This window comes from Pelophylax lessonae (genome assembly GCF_965119305.1).
Source record: "Pelophylax lessonae genome assembly, chromosome: 2".
Taxonomy (NCBI): Eukaryota; Metazoa; Chordata; class Amphibia; order Anura; family Ranidae; genus Pelophylax; species Pelophylax lessonae.
Genome location: NC_138769.1, coordinates 124,835,593 through 124,861,425, shown reverse-complemented (window position 1 = coordinate 124,861,425; position 25,833 = coordinate 124,835,593). Strand labels below are relative to the sequence as shown.

At 42.6% G+C, this 25,833-nt stretch overlaps 1 protein-coding gene across 1 annotated transcript in view; it reads left to right on the top strand.

Moving 5' to 3' along the window:
• Positions 1–25,833, top strand: part of PIPOX (pipecolic acid and sarcosine oxidase) — a 134,999-nt gene that overhangs the window by 3,403 nt on the left and 105,763 nt on the right. Inside the window, exon 2 of the mRNA XM_082247100.1 lies at positions 8,903–9,051. Coding sequence (XP_082103226.1) covers positions 8,903–9,051 — 149 coding nt within the window. The remainder of the gene's footprint in view (positions 1–8,902; positions 9,052–25,833) is intronic.

Here is a 25,833-nt window from a genome sequence, read left to right as displayed (position 1 = left end):
TCAACTTTGCCAGGACAGGTGTCCCTGCTAGAAAAATTCCACTCCCTTTCTATTGTGATGACAATTCCAATTTATAAATTTGCCCCAGAGGCATACAGACATCAAATAAAACCAGGGGAACTTATCCTTCCTTACACTAACCAAATTAAAAAAAAATCTTTTAATGCTAGTAACCATTACCTCCTATGAGTCAATAAATCTGCCACCACGGAGTTGAACCATGTTGTTTTCCTAGTGAAAAATAGCATGTTAATTATAAGTACCCTTTGACTTTTCATAAGATGTGAATCTAGATTACAGGTTGAACAAAGTAGAAACTGTACAGCTGTAACACGTGGCAAGTAATGAACAGAGATTAAGGCTGGTAACTGGTAATACATATTCAATTTCCCTGTACAATTTTCTGTTAGATTTACCAAAAACCATATAATATGAGGTCAAAACTAAACAACACTTTCAATTGTATCCAATTAGGCAGGCCTTTGTACTACATATGAAATTGTCGCTATGTTCACTCTCTTGCGCTGTGCGATAAGTCTCAACGTGGTGTCAAACTCCTATCTTGACATCTTACTTCATGTGGGTAATGTGCTTCTCGTTGCCCTCAAAAGACTGGGGACATCCGATATGGCTGTAAGTATATGGTGCTGTCACTTTGTAGATCCTCCTCTCATGTCAGAGTAACATGTCTCAGACATAAGAGGAGGATCTGCAAAGTGACAGCACCAGGCTGAGAGGCACGGAATTGGACCACATGAGTCCTTCAGCTATACCAGTGGTCATCCAGACAAGGCTCTGAAGAAGAGGGTAACCTCGAAAAGTGTTAGTCGATGTGTCTACGAGCATTGTGAATTTACGTATATGGACTTAAGCAGATGATGTTATGTCTAAACTATAATGCAAGCATTGATTTGTGAGCATATTCACTTTCTTTTTTTACCATTTAAGAAAATATGTTTAAGGATAATGCGCTAGGCCTACACGCCTTCTTTGTTTCCTATACTTTGTACTACATAGTTGATGATAAATCTAAAGAAAATTGTACAGAAAAGTGTAAGAAACTTGTATAATGTATGGCCAGCCTTAGTTATGCTGGTTTACTTTTATGTACTGTATACAATTCCACGTTTCATATAATGAACATTATTTCATTAACTCACCTAAATAAATCTTAAAATATCCTTTTAATTCTTTTAATTCATTGATATGGTTTTAAATATTACGTTTCTATTTTAACTTGATGTAACAAAGGTATATAATATTTTTAGATTTACATTTTCAACAGAATAATTAAAATAATGATTGAAGAGAATAAATGTATAAATGAGTAATACTTCTTTAAGGTTAATCTCAGTTAAGACACCAAAAAGTGTAATAATCATTGAAGACAAGTTGCGCCATTAGATTAAAAAACCAACACCCACCCCATCCTACTCATATTGCCACCACACCACTATATAGTATATAACTCCTAATGTAGATCATGTGAAAATACATGCAAGTTGGTAATACTGTCTCTGAAAAGATTATAACTTGATCTGTTCTTTAGATATATTAGCGGTTCTTAATGCACACATGGCTAAAAGAGACCAAAAGGACTCTGCTCACATTCCCATAAGCAGGGACTGAGATTCCTGGTTTTGGGTTTTGTATATCTCACAGTACTTTAGGGTGGGCTTTTTGGTTTCTTTTGTAGTACCATACTGCGATCCTAACTGTCATTCTGTTTCCTTGAATTAGTAGTCTCCAAACTGCGGTTCTTTGCTTACCTTTATCAGAGCCTTGGGACACTATTTTCCCCCACTGATATGGGGTATTATTCTTCCCATAGGGCAATAATTTCTGCACTAACGTCAACAATGGGACACTATTTCTTCACTAAGACCAAAGATGGGGCATTATTCCTTCCACTGACATCATTGATGAGACACTATTCTTTCCACTGACTCCAATGATGGGGCAATATACTTTCCGTAATATTAAAGATGGAACATTGTTAACTCACACTGATGCCAGGATATTTTCTGCTCCCACTGGCCACAGTCTGGCCCCGCTAAAGTCTGAACAACAGTAAATTGGCCCTTTATTTGAAAGTTTAGAGACCCCTGCCTTAGATCATGTCCAAATTCCCTTTTTCACAACAAGTGCTGCTTATTGGCTAATTTGTTTCCCAAATATAGCCTGCAATGTGTATTGGACTCTGCATAGGAATGTCTACCTAGCACTTGCACTAGGGCAGGGGTAGGCAACCCTAAAGAGGTGGAGATCTTCCTTAACAACATGGCAGAAGTCGTAGATCATCGAGCACAGTGTCACCTCCTCACACCTGATTTAAACCTCTATATGCTGTACTACGGTGTCACATTCATGTGCATTGCACAACAATCATGGGTTTAACCACTTAAGCCCCGGAAGATTTTACCCCCTTGCTGACCAGGCTCTATTTTGCGATTCGGCACTGCATGACTTTAATGGACAATTGCGTGGTCGTGCGACGCTGTACCTAAACGAAGTTGACGTCCTTTTTTCCCCACAAACAGAGCTTTCTTTTGGTTGTATTTGATCACCTGTGCGATTTTTTTGATCATGCGCTATAAGCAAAAAAAGAGCGACAATTTTGCAAAAATAACAATATTTTTCACATTTTTTTATATGAAATTCCCCAAAAAAATGTAAAAATCTAAATTTTTTAACGTTTTTGGCCAATTTGTTTTCTGCTACATATGTTTGGTAAAAGAAATCGCAATAAGCGTATTTTGATTGGTTTGCGCAAAAGTTATTGCATTTGCTAACTACGGGAAAGATTTTTGTCATTTATGTTGTTTTTTTAACGAGTAATGGCGGCGATCTGCGATTTTTTTGCGGGACTGCGGCATTGCGGCGGACAGATCGGACCCTTGACTGACATTTTTGACACTTTTAGGGGTACCAGTGACATTACTACAGTAATCAGTGCGATACATATGCACTGTTACTGTAAAAATGACACTGGCAGGGAACTGGTTAACTTGTTGGAGAAGGAGGGGTTAAGTGTGTCCCTAGGGGCGTGTTTCTAACTGTGCAGGGATGTGGCTTTTCATGTAACAGCAGAGATCTACGATCCTACATAGCAGGACCGTATGATCTCTGCTGTTACACAAGGGAGAATGACAGGCAGCTTTGTTTACATTAGCCGCCTGCCTTTCTCCCTCTGTAACTGACGATCGCGAGTGACCGGCGGACATCGGGTCTGCCAAACACTCGCGCGGAGGTCTACGTGAACGAGCGGGGGCGAGAGCTCGCCTCCTATTGGCTCACAGGCGATTGACGTACCCATACGTCACTTTGCCTGCACAGGGCTGACCGCCGCAGTATATGTACTTGCGGCGGTTGGCAAGCGGTTAAACTTGTGAATAAGTCATTAGTTGCATTCGGCAGTGGCACTCGTAGGGCTCGTTCATACAGAAAGTTGGGGATGGCAAAACCCTGCAGTTGAGTCACGCTTTTTCCTCCCCAATCCTTACCCCCTTTAGCTGCTGAGGCAGCGACCAAAGTTGTACACATGCCACAGCAGAAATACAATCTCCTGTTACTTTTGGTGGGTGCTGCCACCTGCCAACCATGACCCATTCAAGTAAATGGGGCCACTCTGCAAGCGCCCCCAACTACATGCTTCTGCAGGGTCCAAGGGGTTAAAACAGGTGGTGAGAAAGCAACACAATGCTGCCTGCTTTAACCCCTTGTTTGCTGTACTGCACAAGGTTGCAAGGCATTCACTTGAATTGGTCATACTTGGCAGGTGCTACACCCACCAACCAAGACAGGAAGTATAACTCTTGCTGTGGCTTTGACATGTGTACACCCCTGGCCACTATAACTAAAAGGGGTGTGGTTGGGGTGGGGGTGTTAAAAATGCATCTTAACTATGGATTTTACTACCCCCAAACTATAAATGTAAATTAACCTTACTGTTCTTAGCCTCCTATAAGGCTGCTTTCACACTGATGTGCTGTGGTTTACCTGCATCGTGGGTGCAGCGCAGTGCATCTGCATCTTTCCTAGGTTAACTGCCCTTTGCCATAGACTTCTATTATATCCTGCAGGTGTGGTTCACTTTCTGAAAGCACACCAAAACTCCTGCATTTAGAAAGTGCATCAAACCCACAGTATATAATTGAAGTCAATGGCTAACCGCAGCAAACCCACAGGAAAGCTGCAGGTACACAGCACTGCACCCATGGTGTGGGGAAACAGCAGTGCATCAGTGTGAAAGCAGCCCTTTACTATAATGCCCAGTGTACTGCTTCACACTGACCTGAAGATATCTTTGTTCCTGCTACTGGCACCACTCTGGAGACCGCTAGCCGGTATAAGAGGTGGGGTGCAGTTGGTATCACTCCGCATGGGACAGGAGCCATCACTACAGAGGAGGCATCAGCTTATGCGGCTCTTGCTCCCTACTACAGCTCCAACTTTACAAGTAGTAGACCCTCTGCATTTTACTCTGTCTGAGCTCTGGGATGGCGGGTCAGCAAGCCCAGACCGCGATTTACCAGTCACCTGGCCGTGTTAGATCACGATCTACGGGTTGCTGCCGTTCTCCACCCTGAATACTATACTTACACTGAGCTTTAGGTGGGAAAATCTGGAAAAATAGGATTCTCCAGCCCGAGTTAGGCCAGACAATAAAAATTAAATTCAAAGATTACCTGAAGAAGTGGTGCTGGGATCAGTGGCTACAGAGGAAGCAGAAGGGGATGTTATATACTTTTTCACTCTACATGTGCTATGTCAAGGGACTGTGAGTCCCTGCCTGTAATGGGCTTTTTTATTTTTTTAAATTTAGAATTGAGCAGGAAATGATAAAAACCCTAATAACCCTACTGATAAAAAAACAGAGAGGATAAATCTCTGCCATGGTGACACACACAGTAATTAAAACCTGACAGGGGTTCTACCTGTTTTTCACTATATTTAAAACTTAAATGTGTAACACCCTCTAGTAGTTTGTTAGACAAGAGTAGGCAAATATTATCCTGATCCATGCTGTACACTTGTGAGTCTATATAATTGGGTCAGGGTTATTAGAGTTCAGGGCTGAATGACTTATCCTGGCATTTCCTTGGTGCCTCCCCCTGATGTCTGGAAGGTTGGAGAACCTTCTAGAATTGAAGGGTGGGGGTCAGAAGGAGCTGCCTTGCATATTTATGAAGCCTCAGCAAATCCCCAGTTGTGGGCTGACAGGGGACTGAGATCACCTCATAAATAGACATGGGCCATGCCAGCAAGGGCAGTCGGGTGGAAGATGGAAATGCAGTGTCGAGGAGGCTTTCAGTGGCTCTTAAGGGGAACCCCCTAGTCTGGGGGGGGGTTGTCCTGCCTTGGGCCAGGTATCAGGTGCTGGAAGGATCCTGCCAAAGACACAAGGAGCCTGTCAGTCCATCATGGTGAATCAGTGGTAGTGTGTGCAGGAGGAAAGCTGAAGAGGAGGCTGTATATAGCTGTATATTGGAAGTTGTCCCTGAAGTTTTGCTGAAGTCAAGTGGCCATCCCATAAAACTTTCTATTCCCATCCAAGTTGTTAACCCCCTAATAAATAACAAAGACAAAGCCATGTACTGTTCTCTGACTACTGTGTGCCTGTGGAATTTCTAAATGCTTGGCTGTGCAGGATTGGGGGATCCCTGTTCATTTACAGCTCCTATGTGGGGGTGTGCTACTTTTGGTTGCTCGTCTGGGATATTACCCATGGTAACCTGCATGACCGTTGCCTTTAGTAACAAAAGTTTATCGAGCCAGGGGACTGCGCTTTGTTGCCAGGTCCTCAAAGGGAGGTGAAACAATAAGGCATTATTGTTATGCGTTATAGTGTTATGTGCATTGCTAAACTGTTACTGTGCTGTGTGATACAAGTGCCATTGTTCATAGCAACCAGCGGGAGCTGCTACCAAGCCGGTACTACACTGTATGCCCAGTCGCCCTAACCGTGGGCTGATTACTTGTGTCCTTGTCAAGACTTGCTTGAACAGTGAGAACTGTTACCTGTGGCAACTAATTCGGGCGATCGCACCCGTGGATTACAAAGTGCCAAGCAGATTGCTTAGAGCTGGGGAAAGGGACTGTGTGCGGCAAGAACAGCAAAATATACACAGAAACTAAAGGCTGTCCTGAATCTGCTAGAAACAGTGAGATATTTGTTACAGACGTTGATGTTGCTTGTGGCAACTACAGTAAACTTTTATTGTCACCTGCCTTCAGTTGCTCAGGCATGATCAGTGCTGAGCGACATGTTCCAACAAGTACTGCAAGTGTCAGTGTGCGATCTGTGAACTCCATTTCAGCCACAAAAGGCTTATAAAGTATGCAGGAACAAGCCTGCTTATCAGAACTCTTGGCATCAGCCAGTCTAGAAGCTTGGGGGTGGAGCCACGCCCCAGAGGAAACCCAGCATAGTCTGCATGACGAGAGAGAGAGAGGAGAAAGATGGCGGATGGTGCGTGGGTGTAACCTGTGCCAACTTGGTTGCCTGAGTTGCAGGAGGTGACACTGGTGGACACCAGTGTGCGGCTGAAGCATTGAGGAGGATTTGCCCTCAGGTTGATCCAAGGCCTGAGAGGCTGTGTCTGCTGTGTCCTAGCTGCAGGAGACCCACTGCCGTGGTCAGTGCCTGGATCTGGTGGGGGCACTGCAAGGAGTGGCTTACGAGACTAACACTGAGCAGGAGCCTCTCACCTACAGTGTAGACCTGCAGTCAGGTTTCTGTACAGAGCAGCCACAAAAGTCCCAGAGGGTCGGAATGGGCCAGAGAGCAACCACTGAAGGTAGGGTTGAGTCTAAGGATGAAGACAGGCAAGCGACACTTAAGAAGAAGGCTGGAAGTCCACCTCAGCCTGCAGCCCAGCTGGAGAACTGGTGCCTGTCAGTGCTGCCCAGCAGGAGCCAGAAGATGTTCCCAGAAGGCCAGCTGTACCACTACACCCTGTAAAACCCCACCTGGAAGGAGCCAGTGCAGGAAAGCGATTTGTCTTCAGGTGAGCCAGGGGGAAGTGGAAGTGGTGGGGTCATAGACTGGGGGTCGCCCAGATTGCAGGCTGAATTTGGGCTTATAGATACTGACTGGGTGGAATGGTCATTGCAGAGCAGCTCAGGAGAAGAATGGGAGTGGGGAGACTACCAGGAGGAGGTGGATGTGCTTTCATAAGTTACAGATGTGCCAGAGTCAGGGAGGGCCAAAGGATCCATGCAGACTTCTGTTTGTGTTCAGCGGAGGTTCCAGAACAGCCCCATGCCTGTGACCTCCCTGAGAAAGGCAAAGCTTCCAAGATTCTCCCGGTTCCAGAGGGAAGTGCAGCAGAGGACAGCACTGGAGTGGGGTCTGGACTACCCCTATGTCCCACAGAACATCATGGGCATCATGGAGGACTCTTGGGCACAGTGGGAGGTTGATGTAGTGTGGGACTTTTTGCACATCCCCAAGCCATTGCAGGGATCTCATAATGAAGAGGCTTTGACCCAGTTCCAGGACATTCGTCAAGAATGGCGGCTAGGACGAGCCATATATAAAGACCGGGTGGTGATTGTTAAGGCTGGACGACCCACCAAGAGCCATTCTGCTGTCACCAGGAGAGCTGATGGTACTATCACCAGGTTGCCAAATTCAAACCTGTATTTGCAAGGGGGCTGATGTAGACAGTTTAGCCTGTTATACCAGGGATGGACAGCAAGTGGGGACTCTGCTGTGATCTGATTCACATTTTCTATGGGCTATGCCTAAAAGTAAAAAATCATTACTGCCCTAATAACCTAACGTTTTCATTTCCAAAATTGAATTTCGTGAGCCCTCTTAATCCTAAGTGATTAATTTCAAATGTACAGTACCAAAATGTTTCCCATAGAGCTTAAATATGGTTATAAATAGTCCTACACTTTAGAATATGTATGCTTTAAACTCTATTCATCTGTCAGATGGTATTGCACATAGGGTTTCTTTGACTATACAAAGAAAGTATTGGCAAATAAATAAATATCCACAGTAGGCAATGAAAGGGATTGTATGCAGGGAGATAGAATAAGTCCTACCTCCTTTTAGTTATTGTTCATTCTGAATACTCACCTCGGTAGTCGACTATTTCTCCATAGAATTCAATAAAACATGTGTCATGCGAGTTGTGTGCTCTTCGCTGAGCATATTACAGTGCTCAGTGTAAATGTATAGCTGGTACAGGTAAAGTATTCTTGTATACAATGTGCAGAAATGAAGAAGAATAGAACACAGTTCAATAAAGGTATGTCCTGTCTCAGCTAAATCCTGGGATTTATCTGGTTTTCTCTCCTATGCTTGCATGACCCAATGACACTGATAGGTCTCATTGCTGTCTCTGTCCTCAGTTTACCTACTGATTTTTTCCCTTATCAATCAGAAGCCTGCAGACTTCTAAACAAAAGGAATTTAACCATAACTCATCATATGATCTCTAGAAGCACTGGAAAACATCTGGGAATTTCTAATTTGAACAATATGAGGAGCATATTAATAGGATTGCACTTTAATTTTCATATACATAACCTTGAACTTTGCTTAGCAGGGAGTTCCGGGTTGATGGAATTTGGAGATGCAGCTGCTAATGAGGATAAAATATAAAACTGTGATTTAATATTCTTATACACTGTACACAGTAGTACATGCTGGGAAATAATGAGATTGAAGCATAATGAGATAAACTTGCCAGTCGTGAGTTTGCCTTCTGCCAAGTATCAAGTTCCTTTTGAGATGTGGTGACATATGGTCACCACGGATGTGAGCACTTACTATATTTGGAAGGAGTGAATATGCATATGGAATAATTCTATTAGTCTGCAAAAAAAGAATGTACGTTTTCTTCTACAGTGGCAATAAATGCTTTCCTTTCCACTTGTCTTTCAGTTCCCCCTTCCACACTCCAGAGGCAGCTCTCATGGACAAACAAGAATTATTCGCAGAGCCTACTCAGAAGACTTTTATACCAACATGATGGAAGAGAGTTACCAGCTGTGGGCAGACCTGGAGAGGGAATCAGGCATCACGATGTATAGGTCAGAGCTTCTCAAACTTTCATCAGTTGTGTACCACTGTCACATCCTATGCCATGTTCAAGCACTAACATCAGTTGCTGTTCCTAATTCAGAGCCAGGATGAAAAAAATTCCACCTACTTTCGGTTAAGTCTTTCAACTGTGCCTCCATACTGTTCGCTTTTTGGTCTTTCGTCCACCCATCTTTGGCATGCTTCCTTTTAAATGACTGTTATGCATTTTTCTGATGTTAGGTGTTAGGGGAAAAATCTAATTTGAAAGCTGCTCTAACTGAAAACAAAAAACATTTCCACTCATGAATGAACCCATCAAGTTGTCTCACTATGTTGAGCATATTCCACTACAGTAACAGGAGCACTAAAGGGAATATGATTATTTGAACTGCGAAGTGTAATCTTGTATCACATCAGATACAGAGCAGCCACAAAAGTCCCAGAGGTATGTGCTAAGGCACTGTGCTAGCTGCATTGTGGATGTGAATCCCTATCAATATGAATCCCACACTTAGCCAAATACAGGTACAGTGCTGTGAAAAAGTATTTGCCCCCCTTCCTGATTTTTTTCTTTTCTTTTTTTTTTTTTTTTTTGTATATTTGTCACACCTAAATGATTCAGATCATTAAACAAAGATAACAAAGTAAAGTAAACACAAAATGCAGTTTTTAAATGATGATGACATTTATTATGGGAAAAAAACTGTCCAAACCTGCCTGGCCCTTTGTGAAAAGTACTTACTTGCTAAATGATGAATGAACTGTGATTAACAACATTTTTTGCAAAGCTGAGTTAAATTTCAATTGCCACACCCAGGCCTGATTACTGCCAGACCTGTTGAATCAAGAAATCATTTAAATAGAATTTATCTGACAAAGTGAAGCAAGCTAAAAGATCTAAAAAAAGCAACACATTATGCTGTGATCTAAAGACAGATCTAAACAGATGAGAAACAAATAAACTCACATGCATCAGTCTGGAAAGGGTTACAAAGCCATTTCTAAGCCTTTGGGACTCCAGCGAATCATGGTGAGAGCCATTACCCACAAGGTTTTATGTTTGCTTATATAAAAAATAGAACAATGCAATTGAAAATATGACAATCAAGCTCCGACATGGCTGCTTGTATTTTAGGTCTGTGTCCATGGTAATACTGTAGCTATCACATTGGTTTTCTTTATAATTACAATCCCTTTATATTATTTATACAATCAGTAATTGTGATTCAATTTCTGCCTTTTGTCATATAGTTTGCCCATGCAAGCATTTTTGGGTTGGTTTGACCTTAAATAGGGGGAGATCAAACTCAATCTATAATAACTCAGTGCCATTCTGAAATTGGGCCTGAAACTGCATTAAATAGGCAAATGGCATTAAATTTATTTCCCCCAACATTTAACTACAAAGCCTTTTTGTAAAAGGCTTTGGCATTAAAAAAAAAGGAAAGGTAAATTAAAGTGTTTGTAACCCCCCAGGGCTGTAGGTCATTTTTTTTTCTGGGGGGGTCAGCTCTCTCCAATTTTAACGCCTTGTTTAAACATGTGTTGGGAAGGGGGCAGTAAAAAAACACGTGGGAGCGAAGTGGGGCCACAAGGCTTTCTATTGCGGTGCTGCAAAAAGTAACCCCCTTTTCGTGTTCTGTGGGCAGTACCACCATCTGAACACAACCCCTTCAATTAAATAGGGGAGCCCTGCAGTCACACAATGCATGTGGGTGCAGCACGCTAGTGAAGGGTTTAAGGCATTAAAAAAGATGGTGAGGAGGCGATACAATGCTTCCTCATTGCCTTCCAAATACTCACTGAAGAGCAATCCGAGCGAGCAAGCGAACATACTGTGTATGTGTATGTACACCCCTCACATTTTTGTAAATATTTTGTTATATCTTTTCATGTGACAACACTAAAGGAGTGACACTTTGCTACAATGTAAAGTAGTGAGTGTACAGCTTGTATAACAGTGTAAATTTAATGTCCCCTCAAAATAACTCAACACACAGCCATTAATGTCTAAACCACTGGCAACATAAAAGAGTACACCCCGAAGTGAAAATGTCCAATTTGGGACAAAATGTCAATATTTTGTCAGGCCACCATTATTTTCCAGCACTGCCTTAACCCTCTTGGGCATGGAGTTCACCAGAGCTTCACAGGTTGCCACTGGAGTCCTCTTCCACTCCTCCATGACAACATCACGGAGCTGGTGGATGTTAGAGACCTTGCACTCCTCCACCTTCCATTTAAGGATGCCCCACAGATTCTCAATAGGATTTAGGTCTGGAGACATGCTTGGCCAGTCCATCACGTTTACCCTCAGCTTCTTTAGCAAGGCAGTGGTCATCTTGGAGGTGTGTTTGGGGTCGTTGTCAGGTTGGAGTACTGCCCTGCAGCCCAGTATCCGATGGGAGGGGATCATGCTCTGCTTTAGTATGTCACAGTACATATTGGCATTCATAGTTCCCTCAATGAACTGTAGCTCCCCAGCAGCACCCATGCAGCCCCAGACCATGACCAGGGCCGCTGATAAGGAAGTACAGCCAGTCCTGTTGTACTTGGCCCAGCCCTATCAGCTCAACAGGGGGGGGGGGCCTGGGCAGCTTTACAGTACATTTCTGCAAAATAAAAAAAAAGGGCTTTCTAAAGCCCTGTAGGAGTATCAATCTCAGTTTGATCAGATGCTTTGGAGGCTAGAGGAGAGATCTGGGGTCTTCATGGCTCATGCTATTACATGTTCAAAGCCGGGACGGGAGATGGGCCAGGGGTGGGGTCAAGGGTGGGTCAAAGGGGGCCCCAAAAGGTAGACTGTATGGGGCCCCATGATTTCTAACATGCTACATCCGTGCCTCATCCGTGCCACATCCGTGCCTCATCCATGCCACATCTATGCCCACCCATGCCACATCCGTACTCATCCATGCCACATCAATGCTCATAAATGCCACATAAGTGCTCATACATGCCACGCCAGTGCTCATCGATGCCACATTGCTCATCCATGCCACATAAGTGCCCATCAATGCCAGATCCATACAATGTCAGTGCTCATCCGTGCCACATCCATGTTACATCAGTGCTCATCCATGCCACATCCATGCCACATCAGTGCTCATCCATGCCACATCCATGCCATGTCAGTGCTCATCTGTGCCACATCCATGGCACGTCAGTGCTCATCCGTTCCACATCCATGCAATGTCAGTGCTCATCCGTGCCACATCCATGCCACATTAGTGCTCACCCGTGCCATGTCAGTGCTTATCCGTGCCACATCCATGCCATGTCAGTGCTCATCCATGCCACGTCAGTGCTCATCAGTGCCACATCCATGCCACGTCAGGGCTTATCAGTGCTACATCCATGCCACTTCAGTGCTCATCAGTGCCACATCCATGCCACGTGGATGCCACGTGGTTGAATCTCCCCTAACCACAGCAGCTCCTAAACACTGGTAAAAAAATCTGTACATTGACACATAGGGGTTGATTTACTAAAGTCAAATTTACTGTGCACTTTTGTAAGTGCAGTTGCTTCAAAGCTTAGTAAATGAGGGAGAGATCTGCCCCATTCCATCACCCAATCATGTGCAAGCAAAAATGCTATTTTTTTAATTTTCTTTGCATGTGCCTGGTTGTTCCTTGTAAAGTGAAGCTTTATCTCATTTACTAAGCTCTGGAGCAATTACATTTGCAGAGTGCAACTGCACTTTCAAAAGAGCACAGTCTATTTGCCTTTAGTAAACCAACCCCATAGGCTTTTATGGAGTTGAGTTTAGGAGCTTTGGCTAAAAAAAACGGCAAAAGCTTCTAAACTCAAGTTTAGAAGCTGCTAGTGTACATGAAGCCTTAAAGTGGATGTAAACCCTCACGTATACCCAGTGAAGTGAACAGCCTCATAGGATACACAGAGATGAGACACATTTCCCTACATACGTTTTACATATGTCATGTATATCTGCTGTCTTCAGCTTTCTACATTTTTTAGAAAGTGCACATCGTGTAACAATTTTTTCTTCCTGTTTCAGAAGTGGGAGGGAAGTCTAGGCATACACTGTGTGTGAGCTGATTGGAGGCAAGGCCCACCCCCCTCCACATAGACAGAGAAATGAATAGACCAGCTCTCTACTTATCTGTCTCTTCCCTGACACAAATTTCCTGCTGCTTTTATCTCCTGTGTCCAAGAGCTTGTCAGAAGTTATCACGCTGATAACAGAGGAACGGAGCAGTAGAAAGACACAGGACTTAGGGCTTTAGAGAGAGATAAGTAAACACTACAGATAGATGTGCCCAGGTCAGATTTCATGAATAGGGTTTACATCCACTTTAAGGAGCCACACAATGTTTTCACAGCTGGATCTCAGCTGTCAAATGTCTAAAACTCTCCTAAACACTACTAAATGCTCCTAATTAGGAGTGTTTGTGTTTTCAAGTGTACATTGAAAAATGAGCAGAGGGGAATGTTTTGGAAAAAATGTTTGTAAATGCAAATGTCCATAAACTCTTCTAAACTCTTGTTTGACGCTTTTTCTGCCAGAAGTTTTGGCATTTTTTTCTGTTCCTAATGTGCATAAACCTTCAAAGTTTACAGTCTACAAAGCCTGTTTTGTGTCTCAAAGTTTGCATCCTGTTTAAATATTTTGGCACTGCAAAGGAGACACACAGTGAATGTACATGTGGACTTTGGCTGCCAAATTTCCAAAGTTTGCTGAGGAGTAAATCCTGCATGTAAATCCTGCATGTGATTCAAAGTTTGTGGCCTATGCCAGCACTGTAAAGGTGCAACACAGTGTTCCCATAGCTGAAATTTAGCTGACATACACTATATTACCAAAAGTATTGGGATGCCTGCCTTCAGGGCCGCTGATAGGGGGGGACCACCAGCCCTCTTGTAGGGGGCCCCGAGCACACAGGGGGGCCCACACAGAGAGGGGGATTAGTGATGGACAACAAATACAGAAATCTTCCTCCAGCACCTGAATCTGATCTCTGTCCCTCTCCCTGCTATCAGCTTTTATCTGTTGAGAAAGAGACAGTCATCCCTCACTAATCCCCCTCCCTTGTGTGGCCCCCCTCCCAGCACTTATCTCTGCTCAGGAGTTTATTTGTAAATTGTAACTTTGTTTCTCTCTCTCTGTCTCTCTGATCACTGAGCTCCAACTGCCCAGCCTGTATATTTTTCTCATCTCATCTTCTTTTTTATTTGACATAGTTCTTTTTTTTTAGATTTAGCAGGAATTATGCGAGTTATGTTATATTTGTGTCTGATAATAGTGATTTTGTTGTAATTTTAGCTAAATATATCTTTAATATTTTCTTGGGGGGGGCCCTGCCAGGTAGTCTGTACGGGGCCCCGCGATATCTAACAGCAGCCCTGCCTGCCTTTACCCACACATGAACTTTAACCAAGTCCCTGGCGGTATTCCTGAGTTTGGCTCGGGGTTAATTTTCAGTACCAAAAGTGGTAACCCTGAGCCACACTCGGGATTACCCCAAAACGTTACTCACCTTCCCTGCGACCCCTCGCCGTCCTCCCCGGTGTCCTCAGTCTCTCCCTGCACTTGCCTTCTGGTTCCCTTCCCTGCGAGCGTTGCAACGCAGGGGGGTGGAACTGGCGGCAAATTCAAAAATGTAAATACACCAAATGACATGATACAAAGCTGTGATCCTAACGGATTACACTGTATCATGCCATTTCACCACAGGATTTCACCTGTTGACTTTTCCAGTGCCCTGCCTGTGCTTTTCCAGCTCTTTGTGCCTGGAAAATATTGAACAACCATGGCGTCCAAAAAGCGTTCTTTTTGCGCAAAAGTGCTTTTAGATGAACTGGAAAACAGCGACAGCAAAACGCAGTTACTTGAAGAACTGAGCGACAGCGATTCGTGGGTATGGAAAGTGACGATTCTGATGTCTTTCTGGCACATAGCTTGTGGAATTTGGGAAGTATATCAAATGATTCTTCAGAATTTCCAATGGAGCGATGTGCCATAAAGAGACATCAGAATCGTCACTGTCGTCACTTTTTGGAACAGGATGGGCTAACCTCACACAGTTCCCACAAAGTTGGGAGCATGACTTTGTCCAAAATGTCTTGGTATGCTGACGCCTTAAGAGTTCCCTTCAATGGAACGAAGGGGCCAAGCCCAACCCCTGAAAAACCACCCCGCACCATAAACCCCCCTCCACCAAATTATTTGGACAAGTGCACAAAGCAAGGTCCATAAAGACATTGATTAACGAGTTTTGGGGTGGAGGAACTTGACTTGTTGAGGGACATTGTTTTTTATTTTTGAATAAAGGAATTGTCAAAAACTTGAGTAGTGTCTATTCACTTTATACCCTTTTCGTGAATAAGTAGGGAAACTATGTACACCATAAAGGTATGAGTGTCAGCGCAACTTAAATTAATATTAGTGCTTAAATTAAATTAATATATACTCAATTAATAAATATAAGGTGTTATATTAGTGATAAAGTGCATATATGCCTAATTGTATTGTATATAAATAAATCAATAAATACATTAATCAATCAGCATATCCATTCTTTGACCATAAATAGTGCGTGTGCAAGTGTTATCACTTGGCACATATGCAAAGAAGATTCACCTAACTAAGCACAATAAGCACAAGAGCACTTTCAAGAAGAATTTGGCATTTATCATTTATAGACTTTATATTGGAGATATTTATTGATTTATTTATTTATTTATGTATGAGTATACTGTATAAATAATTATTTTGCACACGCACTATTTATGGTCAGAGAATGGATATGCTGATTGATTGATGTATTTATTGATTTATTTATATGCAATACAATTAGGCATATATGCACTTTATCACTAATATAGCACCTTATATTTATTAATTGAGTATATATTAATTTAATTTAAGCACTAATATTAATTTAAGTTGCGCTGACACTCATCCCTTTATTTTCACTGAAGAAGTTACCCCTTCTTGTCTAGCTGCAGCTTCTTTAAGTTATTTAATCTATTTATCACCATAAGCGCAGGTACCCACATTGAATTCTTATGTACACCATACTCTTTCAAATGGGGAGGGGGGGATCTGGGGATCACCTTGTTAAAGGGGGCTTCCAGATTCCAAAAAGCCCCCCGCCCGCAGAGCCCCACATCCGAATCTCCCAATAACCATGCATATGTCTACCATTCACACTTATACCTAAAGTTTATATTTTGAATATTTAGAAAATAATTGGAGTATGGGAGGGAGTTTGGATAATGTGAGCTTGTGGTTTTAAAGTGTTTTTTGTGCACTATGTTTTAATATTTGTAGTATGGTACTGCATACAAAATAAGCTCACACTCATACTATCAAATTGTTTTGCTATGGGTGAATTTGTACAACACAAAAACCCACAAGGAGATACAGAAGGGAATCGGGACTATACGATACTGAGAAATACTGAGAAAGAGTAGAAAAAAGTAGAAAAAAAGTAGAAATAAGGTAAAGTTTCTTTTTATCTACTATTTTTTGGATATCGTATTATTTAATTTAACTGGCCATTGCGCGCCCTGCGACACTGTACCCAAATAAAATGTATGTCCTTTTTTTCCCACAAATATAGCTTTCTTTTGGTGGTGTTTGATCATGTCTGTGTTTTTTATTTTTTTGCGCTGGAAACCAAGGAAGGTCGACGCTTTTAAAAAAATAGATATATTTTTTTTACTTTCTTCTCTAAAATACATCCAATGAAAAAAAATGTAAAAACTCAAATTTCTTCAACAATTTAGGCCAATATGTATTCTGGTACATATTTTTTGTAAAAAAAAAATCCCAATAGGCATACATTGATTGGTTTTTGCAAAGGTTATAGTGTCTACAAACTATGGGATATTTTTATATATTTTATTTACTAGTAATGGTGGCGATTAGCGACTTATAGCTGGACTGCGATATTGCGGCAGACAAATCGGACACCTAACTGACACTTTTGACACTATTTCAGTGATCACTGCTAAAAAAATGCACTTTCACTGTACTAATGACACTGGCAAGGGAAGGGGTTAACATCAGGGGCAATAAAAGGGCTAACTGTGCGCCTAGCTGGTGATTCAGTGTAGGGGGGAAGGTGCTTTAACTAATGGAAGACATGGATTGGTGTTTACTGTATACTTTACAGAAACACAGGATCCATATCTTCTGTACTGACAGAATGACAATCTACCTTGTTTACATAGGCAGACGTGCATTCTGTCAGTGTACTGAATGATCAGCTGGATGTGTAAAATCACGGCAGAAGCGAGCCGGCGGCGGCGGCGGCGCACACTCGCGTTCAAAACCCGGAAGTGCAGAATACGTGATTCTGCAGAGCGTGGCCACCCTGTAGCAGTAAATCTGTTATGGGGTGGTTGGAAAGTGGTTAAGGGATTCAACTTAAATTTTTCCATAGTTCATTTCAGGTCTATTATCACAGGATAAAAATATTTTACTGTGCTGCTCTTATTGGAGGCTGACAGCCTTTCTCCCAAAAATAGGTACTCCCTACACTGCATGTGCGCCACTTTTCATTCGTAGAGGAAAGCCATACTAAAGGTGGCCTCAAGCAGTTGCTTGGAGTACAACTTTCCTATAGGTCTCTTTTTCCCCGTAGTCTGCTCTCCTGACTATAAGAACCTCCCTGTCTCCTCATCTTCATTACATAGATGGGAGCTGCTTTTTAGTTCACAAAAAATAATTGGTAAAGCTGCTAACATTAACATTGTCTGAGATTTTATTTCTGCCCACTAGAGGTAAGGTGGACCCAACATTTCTGGCAAGATCATCAAGTATAGTTCTGTTTGCATGGAAAATGTACTTAGTCTGAAAAAAGAAAATTAATGCAGCAACCACAATCAAGGACTATTAGGTTGCAATATATAATAGATTAAAATCTGCACCACTAACTATTTAAGCTGGAATTAAGACATACAATAACCCTAACAGAAAGAGTTAATAATAAAAATATAAAGGAACAAGCATCATTGTACTGCTGCCTTTAAGCTGAACTTCACTCAAAAAGTGCCCCTGGTTTGCTCCCTAATCCAGTCTGTAACTGAATACTGATTTTTATTGGTACCTTCTCCCATTTCTGCAATCCTTGCCTAGGCAAAGATGACACAATTTTCCCCATCCCACTCCCTTCTTGCGGCCTCCTGGCACAGGACCAGTCGCAGGGTGCCATGTAAGCTCACACAAGTGCAATGGGGAGCCAGCTCAGGAAGCCAGAGCCATGTGCCATATCCAAGATGGCCAGGCCACAGACCCACAACGGTAAGAAGAACCAGTTGTGGAAAGACAGCAATGGACTCTAGGCACTGACAAGTACCTGATTTCTAAAAGTCTGCAGCTACGGTATCTGCAGTTTTTAATTTAAGGAAAGGTTACTCTTTAACCACATTAAGACCGCCTGCCGCACATTTACTGCGGCAGGCTCCTTCTCCTGTGCAAACCGACATAGCCCTATGTCAGTCGAGGGCATGGTGCTGGAGGGCAAACGCGCGGGGCCGGCGGTCGCAATTGCTGTCGGCACCCGCGATGGCTCTCCACTGAGAGAGAAGGACGGTCAGCTGTTGTAAACACAGCTGACCGTTCTTCTCTGTGAAATGATCACAGAGCGCCTGTGATCCTTCTATATAGGATCACAGGTCTCTGTGGTCATTTAACAAGCCACACCCCATACAGTTAGTAAACACTTCCCTAGGCTCACACTTTACCCTTTGATCACCCCTAGGTGAACCCCTTCCCTGCCAATGTCATTATTACAGTAACAGTGCATATTTTTAGCAATAATTACTGTAGTAATGTCACTGGTCCCCCCAAAAAATGTCAAAAATGTCAGTCAGGGCTCCGATCTGTCCGCCGCAATGTCGCAGTCCCGCTAAAAATCGCAGATCGCCGCCATTACTAGTAAAAAAAAAAAAATGACATAAATCTTTCCCCTAGTTTGTAGACGCAATTCATTTTGCGCAAACCAATCAAAATATGCTTATTGCGATTTTTTTTTTACCAAAAAATATGTAGCAGAATACAAATTGGCCTAAAAGGATGAAAAATTTGGATTTTAAACTTTTTTTTTGGGGGGGGGGGCGGGAATGCTATAAAGCAGAATGTGAGAAGTATTGTTTTCTTTTCAGTAATGTCGCTTTTTTTTTGTTTACAGCGCAAAAAATAAAAATTGCACAGGTGATCAAATACCACCAAAAGAAAGCTCTATGTGCGGGAAAAAAAGGACACCAATTTTTTTTTGATTCGGTGTCGCACGTGCCGCATCGCAAAAAATTGCCTGGCATTAAGGGGGCAAATCTTTTCGGTCCAGAACTGGTTAAGACATTGTTGGATGAGTGATTATTCTCAGAGCATTTCAAACCAACAGCCAATAGCCATCAAAATGATTTCAGAATTAATGTCACACAACGGCTAGCACACTCTACAAAAGTAGATGTCACAGGAGCAATATTCATTTCTGTAAATGCTGTTAGCCATATTGAAGCTGGTATGACAGTAATTCTATAACTTCATTGATTACTTTATGCCGGTAAAATGAAGTGTTAACATGCTTGGCTGTTTTTAAAACACTGACAGGCAAATCTTCCAAACACTACCCTAAAGCAAGAATATCTACTCATTGTGTTTTACTAACGCCGGTATTTACATAGTCTTTCCGTATTGAACATACATATTGGTGTGCTCATCATTACTAAATCTATGCACAGTGGAAAAATCATTATTATAGACTACTACAGAACAAAATACAATGCTTGCAAATTACTTTCCGTCTTACCTCTTTTAAGTAGTATAGACAATGGGTCTTTTACAGCTAAGGGCTACAGTTTTTCTCCTAAATACGCAAACATAATACTGCTTCTGGGTGCTCTGTCCCACTATGCTGACATAAGTAGGTAGAACAATATGTACTAACAGGCAGCAATGGCGGTAATTGGACATTAGAATGTAAAAGGATTAGTGGGGTTGTTTGAGAGTGATAACAAGCTAAAATCTTTTGTTTGTTCGAAGGACAAAGCCGAACTAGATGTTTCTTTCTGGTCTCCATTGGAATATTTGACCAGTTTCTCTCCAGCCAAAACAGAGGAAGTCTGCATATCTTCATTGTAGTCAAGTTCATGCAATGCTGAGCTGGGGTGAACATACATATGGGAGTGGGGTACAACAGGATTTAAGTATGGGAGTGAAGGTGATTAGGATAAGTGCACATGCATGCTATCATTGGTGATTGAATGACCATTGCAGAGGAAGGTAATCCTGATAAGGTTGCCTACAATTAACCTTGAGTAACTTAGCTGTGCTACATGGTACTGCTCTAGGCAATGCAAAAAGCCTCTGGATAAACCAGCACATGAACAGGCTCCAATTCCGCACCGAATGTCCTCCCTGGACTCAAAGTCCACTTACTATATGCAAGCAAAAAAGTAAGCATTACAAGCAGTGTAAATTCCAACTTGTTGTTTATATAAAGCCAGGGCCATCTTTAACACAGGGCAAAAGGGGCAGCTGCCCCGGGCCCAGTCATTGTTGTGTTTCCCAAAGCAGCTCCCCCTTGAGCCCACACTGGCCGTAAATAGTTGATAAGTGGATTTTGGAGGGCCCAAACAAAATTCCAATCAATATTAAAAACAGTCCTGTATAAAGCACTTTGTCAAAAGATTCCCTAACAGTATCCCCTGTTGTCATATCTCCAAAATTAAGTCCTCGTGCACACAGGACAGTTTTACAGCTGCTTTTAGGAGCATAAGGCGTTTTTTTTTTTTTTTGCAGCTTAAAAACTCCCCTCCTGTTATTCTATGGCCTTATGCACGCATGGGTGTTTTGAAGCTGTAAGTGGCATAGACGTTTTCAAGCTGCAAAAAAAAACCAGGGCCAGCACGTTCTGAAGACTGGCGTTACAGCTGTAAAAACGTCTGACACTGCTAAAGGCTGCTAAACGCAGCTTAACACTGCATACACCGTTAAGCCGCATCAAGCGTTTTTTTTTTCTTGACATGTCAGAATCAATGGTTCCCCATAAGAGCCCATTGATTTGAATGGAAGAGGCATCCAAGTCGGATCATGATGACCCGGTCCTCCTCCAACGCTGTCTCCCATGATATGCCAGCACCGCTCTTTGCAGCTTCTTAAATAGCTATGGGGCATGGCCACCTGGTGATGTCACCAGGAGACCCCGCCCCTTGTGTCGTCATGTGACATGTAACGTCACCGGGTGACCATGCCCCATGGCTATATAAGAAGCCGCAAAGAGCGGAGCTGGCATAATCACAGGAGACAGCGTCAGAGGAGGACCGGTTTGGCACCGGAGAAGACCATAAGGCACATAAGACCAGAGGAAGAACACTGGAGGGAGAAGATCGGAGGAAGAAGACCTGAGGCTGAAGACCTGAGGGAGAAGATCTGAGGGAGAAGATCAAAGGGAGAAGACTTGAGGGAGAAGATCGGAGGGAGAAGATTGGAGAAAAAATTTTAATAAAGGACTTCTCAAAACCATCTCTTGTCATTATTTACACTACACTTCCTTTTTTGGGGTGAATGGGTAAGGGTACCATACCATATTCATTCACATGGGGGGGCGGGATCTGGGGGCTTCCAGATTCCAATAAGCCCCCTGCCCGCAGACCCCCACAACCACCGCCCTGGGTTGTCGGGAAGAGGTCCTTGTCCCCATCAACATGGGGACGCATGGCATTATTCCAACATGATATTGACCCCAAACACACCTCCAGGATGACCACTGCCTTCCTAAAGAAGCTGAGGGTACAGGTGATGGACTGGCCAAGCATGTCTCCAGACCTAAATCCTACTGACCATCTGTGGGGCATCCTCAAATGGAAGGTGAAGGAGTGCAAAGTCTCTAACATCCACCAGCTCCGTGATGTTGTCATGGAGGTGTGGAAGAGGACTCCAGTGGCAACCTGTGAAGCTCTGGTGAACTCCATGGCCCAAGAGGGTTAAGGCAGTGCAGGAAAATAATGGCGGCCACACAAAATATTGACACTTTGGGCTCTATTTGGACATTTTCACTTAGGGGTGTACTCACTTTTGTTGCCAGTGGTTTAGACATTAATGGCTGTGTGTTGAGTTATTTTGAGGGGACAGAAAATTTACACTGCTATGCAAGCTGTACACTCACTACTTCACATTGTAGCAAAGTGTCATTTCTTCAGTGTTGGCACATGAAAACATATAATAAAATATTTACAAAAATGTGAGGGGTGTACTCACGTTTGTGAGATACTGTATGTAGCTGCTCTTTACCCTGTACCAAGCTGAACTCAGAACAGATCTTGGGTATATTTTTTTCTGCTGATTAGCGCATATGCTAACTACGTGCATAGTCTACCCCTTGGCAGCAAGCTTATGGTGGCAATGCATTTGGGCATTTTAGACCACCTTACCACTAGCTCCCATAACAGCGTTGTGGACTGCTGTACATACAGTACTCCTTCTTTTACTTAGGTATGTGCCATTTGATGTAAGATTCAGTGGCTCTCACAGTGATCACTGTCTTTTGTTAATGTCAGGCCTTAAAACGGAACCAAACTCATCAATTTAACTGTTTTCCAAAAGAAAGAAAGAAAGTAGGAAATGTTTAATAAATTTTATTAAATCCTTAAAGTGATTGAAAAGTCTATTTTTTTTTTTTTCAATAAAAATAACAAACATGTTATACTTCCAGTACCTGCTCTGTGCAGTTAGTTTTGCATAGAGCGGCCCAGATCCTCCTCTTCTCAGGTCCCTCTTTGGCTCCCCTGGCCCCCTCCCTCCTTTTGAGTGACCCAACAGCAAGCAGCTTGCTATGGTGGCACCCGAGCCAAATTACAGCTCTGTGTATCCATTCAAAACACGGAGCTGCAAGTCAGCTCTGCCCCCTCTCTCTCCTGATTGGCTATCTGACTTTGACTGACAGCAGTGGGAGTCTATGGGGCCACTGCTGTCTTAGCCAATGAGGAGGGAGTCCTGGACGGCTGAGACAGTCGTGGACATCGCTGGATTAAGATGGGACTCAGGTAAGCTTCAGCGGGGGTGAGGGGGGTCTGCTGCACATAGAAGGTTTTTTTATCCTAATGCATAGAATGCATTAAGATAAAAAAACCTTCAGACTTTACAGCCCCTTTAATAAAACATATTAGTGTTGTTTTCTGCAGTGTTTTAATTCACACTCTGTTTGCTAGCACATGTCTGAATAGAATGAATGCAAATCGTTCTCTGATTAGACAAAGTGAAGAGCGCAACATCACCACCCCACCTCGTCCAATCAGAAAAAGCTATGCATTAATTTGGAAAATGCAAAGCACTCTCTGATTGGCTCCTGTTCCGAGAGACCAACTTTCAGGATTCACAATGCTGCAGGCTGGTAGCTCAGCACAGTACCTGGAAGCAAATGAAGATCTACTTCAGTGATTTCTATCTTTCAGGGACATTGGCCAGGTATGTTTTATACATACAGTGGGTATAGAAAGGAATCGCTCTCCTTTGAAATAATCCCATTCTGTTGCTTTGCAACCTTAAATGAAGACAGACACAGTTTTTGATTTATCCAGTTGTGTTTTCTCAGTGAAAGATATAACATCAACATGTCAGAAATGTTTTTTAAAAATTTAGAAAGAGAATCACTGAGTTGGAAAAGGATCACCCCCTTGTGTCAGTATTTTGTTGAACCACCTTTTGCTTTAATTACAGTCTTTAGTCTTGGGATATGTCTCTACTAACTTTGCACATCTAGACTTTACAATATTTGCTCACTCTTCTTTGCAGAATTGCTCAAGTTCAGTTAAATTTGACGATGACCATTTGTGGACTGCAGTCTTAAGTGATTCCACAGATTTTCAGGGGGGTGTAAGTTTGGGCTCTGATTTGGCCATGCAAGGACATTCACCTTTTTCTCCTCCAACCAGTGTGTGGTCATTTTTTCTGTGTTCTTTGGCTCATTGTCATGTTGGAAGGTAAACCTTCTCCCCATTGACAATTTTCTGGCAGAGGGCAGCAGATTTTCCTCATGAATTTGATATTTTGCACTGTCCATTTTTCCTTCTATCCTGAAAAGTGCTCCAGTCCTTGCTGCAGAGACACACCCCCATAACTGGATAATACCACCTCCATGCTTTACTGTAGGAATTGTTATGGAATATAGATTATTTTTATTATTAAAACCCCTAAAATTGGCTTATTAAAGTAGCTGTATAACTTTCTATGATAAATACAGTTCCATTTTCTTACACTCTATAATACTTATTCTCTATTTTCTTACTTTCCACAGTATAATAAAACATTTTCACTCTTTAGGGTCCTTTCATACGGGCTTTCTGCCCGAAGGACCCAGTTTTGCTCAGCGGATGCCGACCCCCGCTAAGCAGGCGAATGGCAGGTTCATCTCCGCTACTGTGCTGAGATTGACCTGTCAGATCCCTGATCTCTTCTATGGGAGATCAGATGAAAAGGGACTGCTTGTCCATTTTCATCCGATCCGATCCTCCAGACAGATGGAAAATAGGGTTACCATCCATCTGGATTTTACCGACAGGATCGGATCGGATAGCAGCGGGTGTCAGCAGACATGTCACCACTGACACCTGCTAGTCCATAGAGGTGCATGGAGTGTCCAATCAGGTCCACCTGAAAAACTGACAGGTGGACCTGATCGGAAAGCCCGTGTGAAATGGGCCTACCCCTGTTTTTTTCAGTGAATCTCCACAGATATAAACACATTTATAATCGCATGTGTGATAAGATTATTTCTAGCTGCTAATGTTTTCATATATTGAACAGAAGAACCTTGCAGTCTATCATTCGGTATTAATTATTCTAATTCTGTCAGGCTCTCACATCCAAATTAACTCTTTTTAAAATTGTATACCCCAGTTCATTTACATAGTTCTAACAGAAATCACATATTTCTTTATCTAAATGGCACGTAACCCTTCTATCAATTCCTTACTCTGTTGCTCAGGCAGTCTCATGGCAGATATATCATCTGACTTGAAGCACTGAAAGAGGGCACAAGGCTGTCCTACTGTGCCAATGATTATGACAGAATCCTGACCTTCAGCAGCCTTCCCAATACTCAAGGCAGTATGTACAATTGCTGGCAAGAGCTCATAGCATTGTCACTCACCTGACCCAAAGCTGATAGAAAATCGTATTGCTGTATTCCAGTTATCTAGTCCTTGGAAAGTTATTGTACAAATTGATTTTAATTTCTCTAGCTCATTCCATTTACACATTGGGTTCCTGAAAACTCTCCTGCCTTCTGACTTAGGGAAAAAAATATTGATGGCTTCACCACAAGGCATTTTAAAATGAGTTGCAATAAAATGAGCATGATCAATGTTACTTGGTAATTGGCAATCTGTGATACCATCAGTCCAGTCAGTCATGAACAAGTGAGGATTTCACAATGTATTAACTATGGACTTAGAAATAGAAAAAGCTAACGACGGTATAGGCATACATAACTACTAGGGACGGGCGAATGGTTCGATGCAAGCATGAGTTCAGGCTAAACATCGGCTGTTTGCCCGTTCAACGAACACCCAAATTATCAGGGTGTTCTCCCATTTGTTCGGCCCGCTGAATGACTACAATGCACTGCACCGCCACACAGTGCATTGAAAGTCTTGATTGGCTGAAGCAATGAAAGCTTTGCCCAATCAGGGCACAGATCACTGTCAGAGCCATAATTGGAGAAAGTAATAATGGCTCTATTAAATCATGGCTTATTGCTCTTAGTCCCACCCCACACTATAAAAGTATTCTTTCAAAGCGTGAATTTGTACGGTGT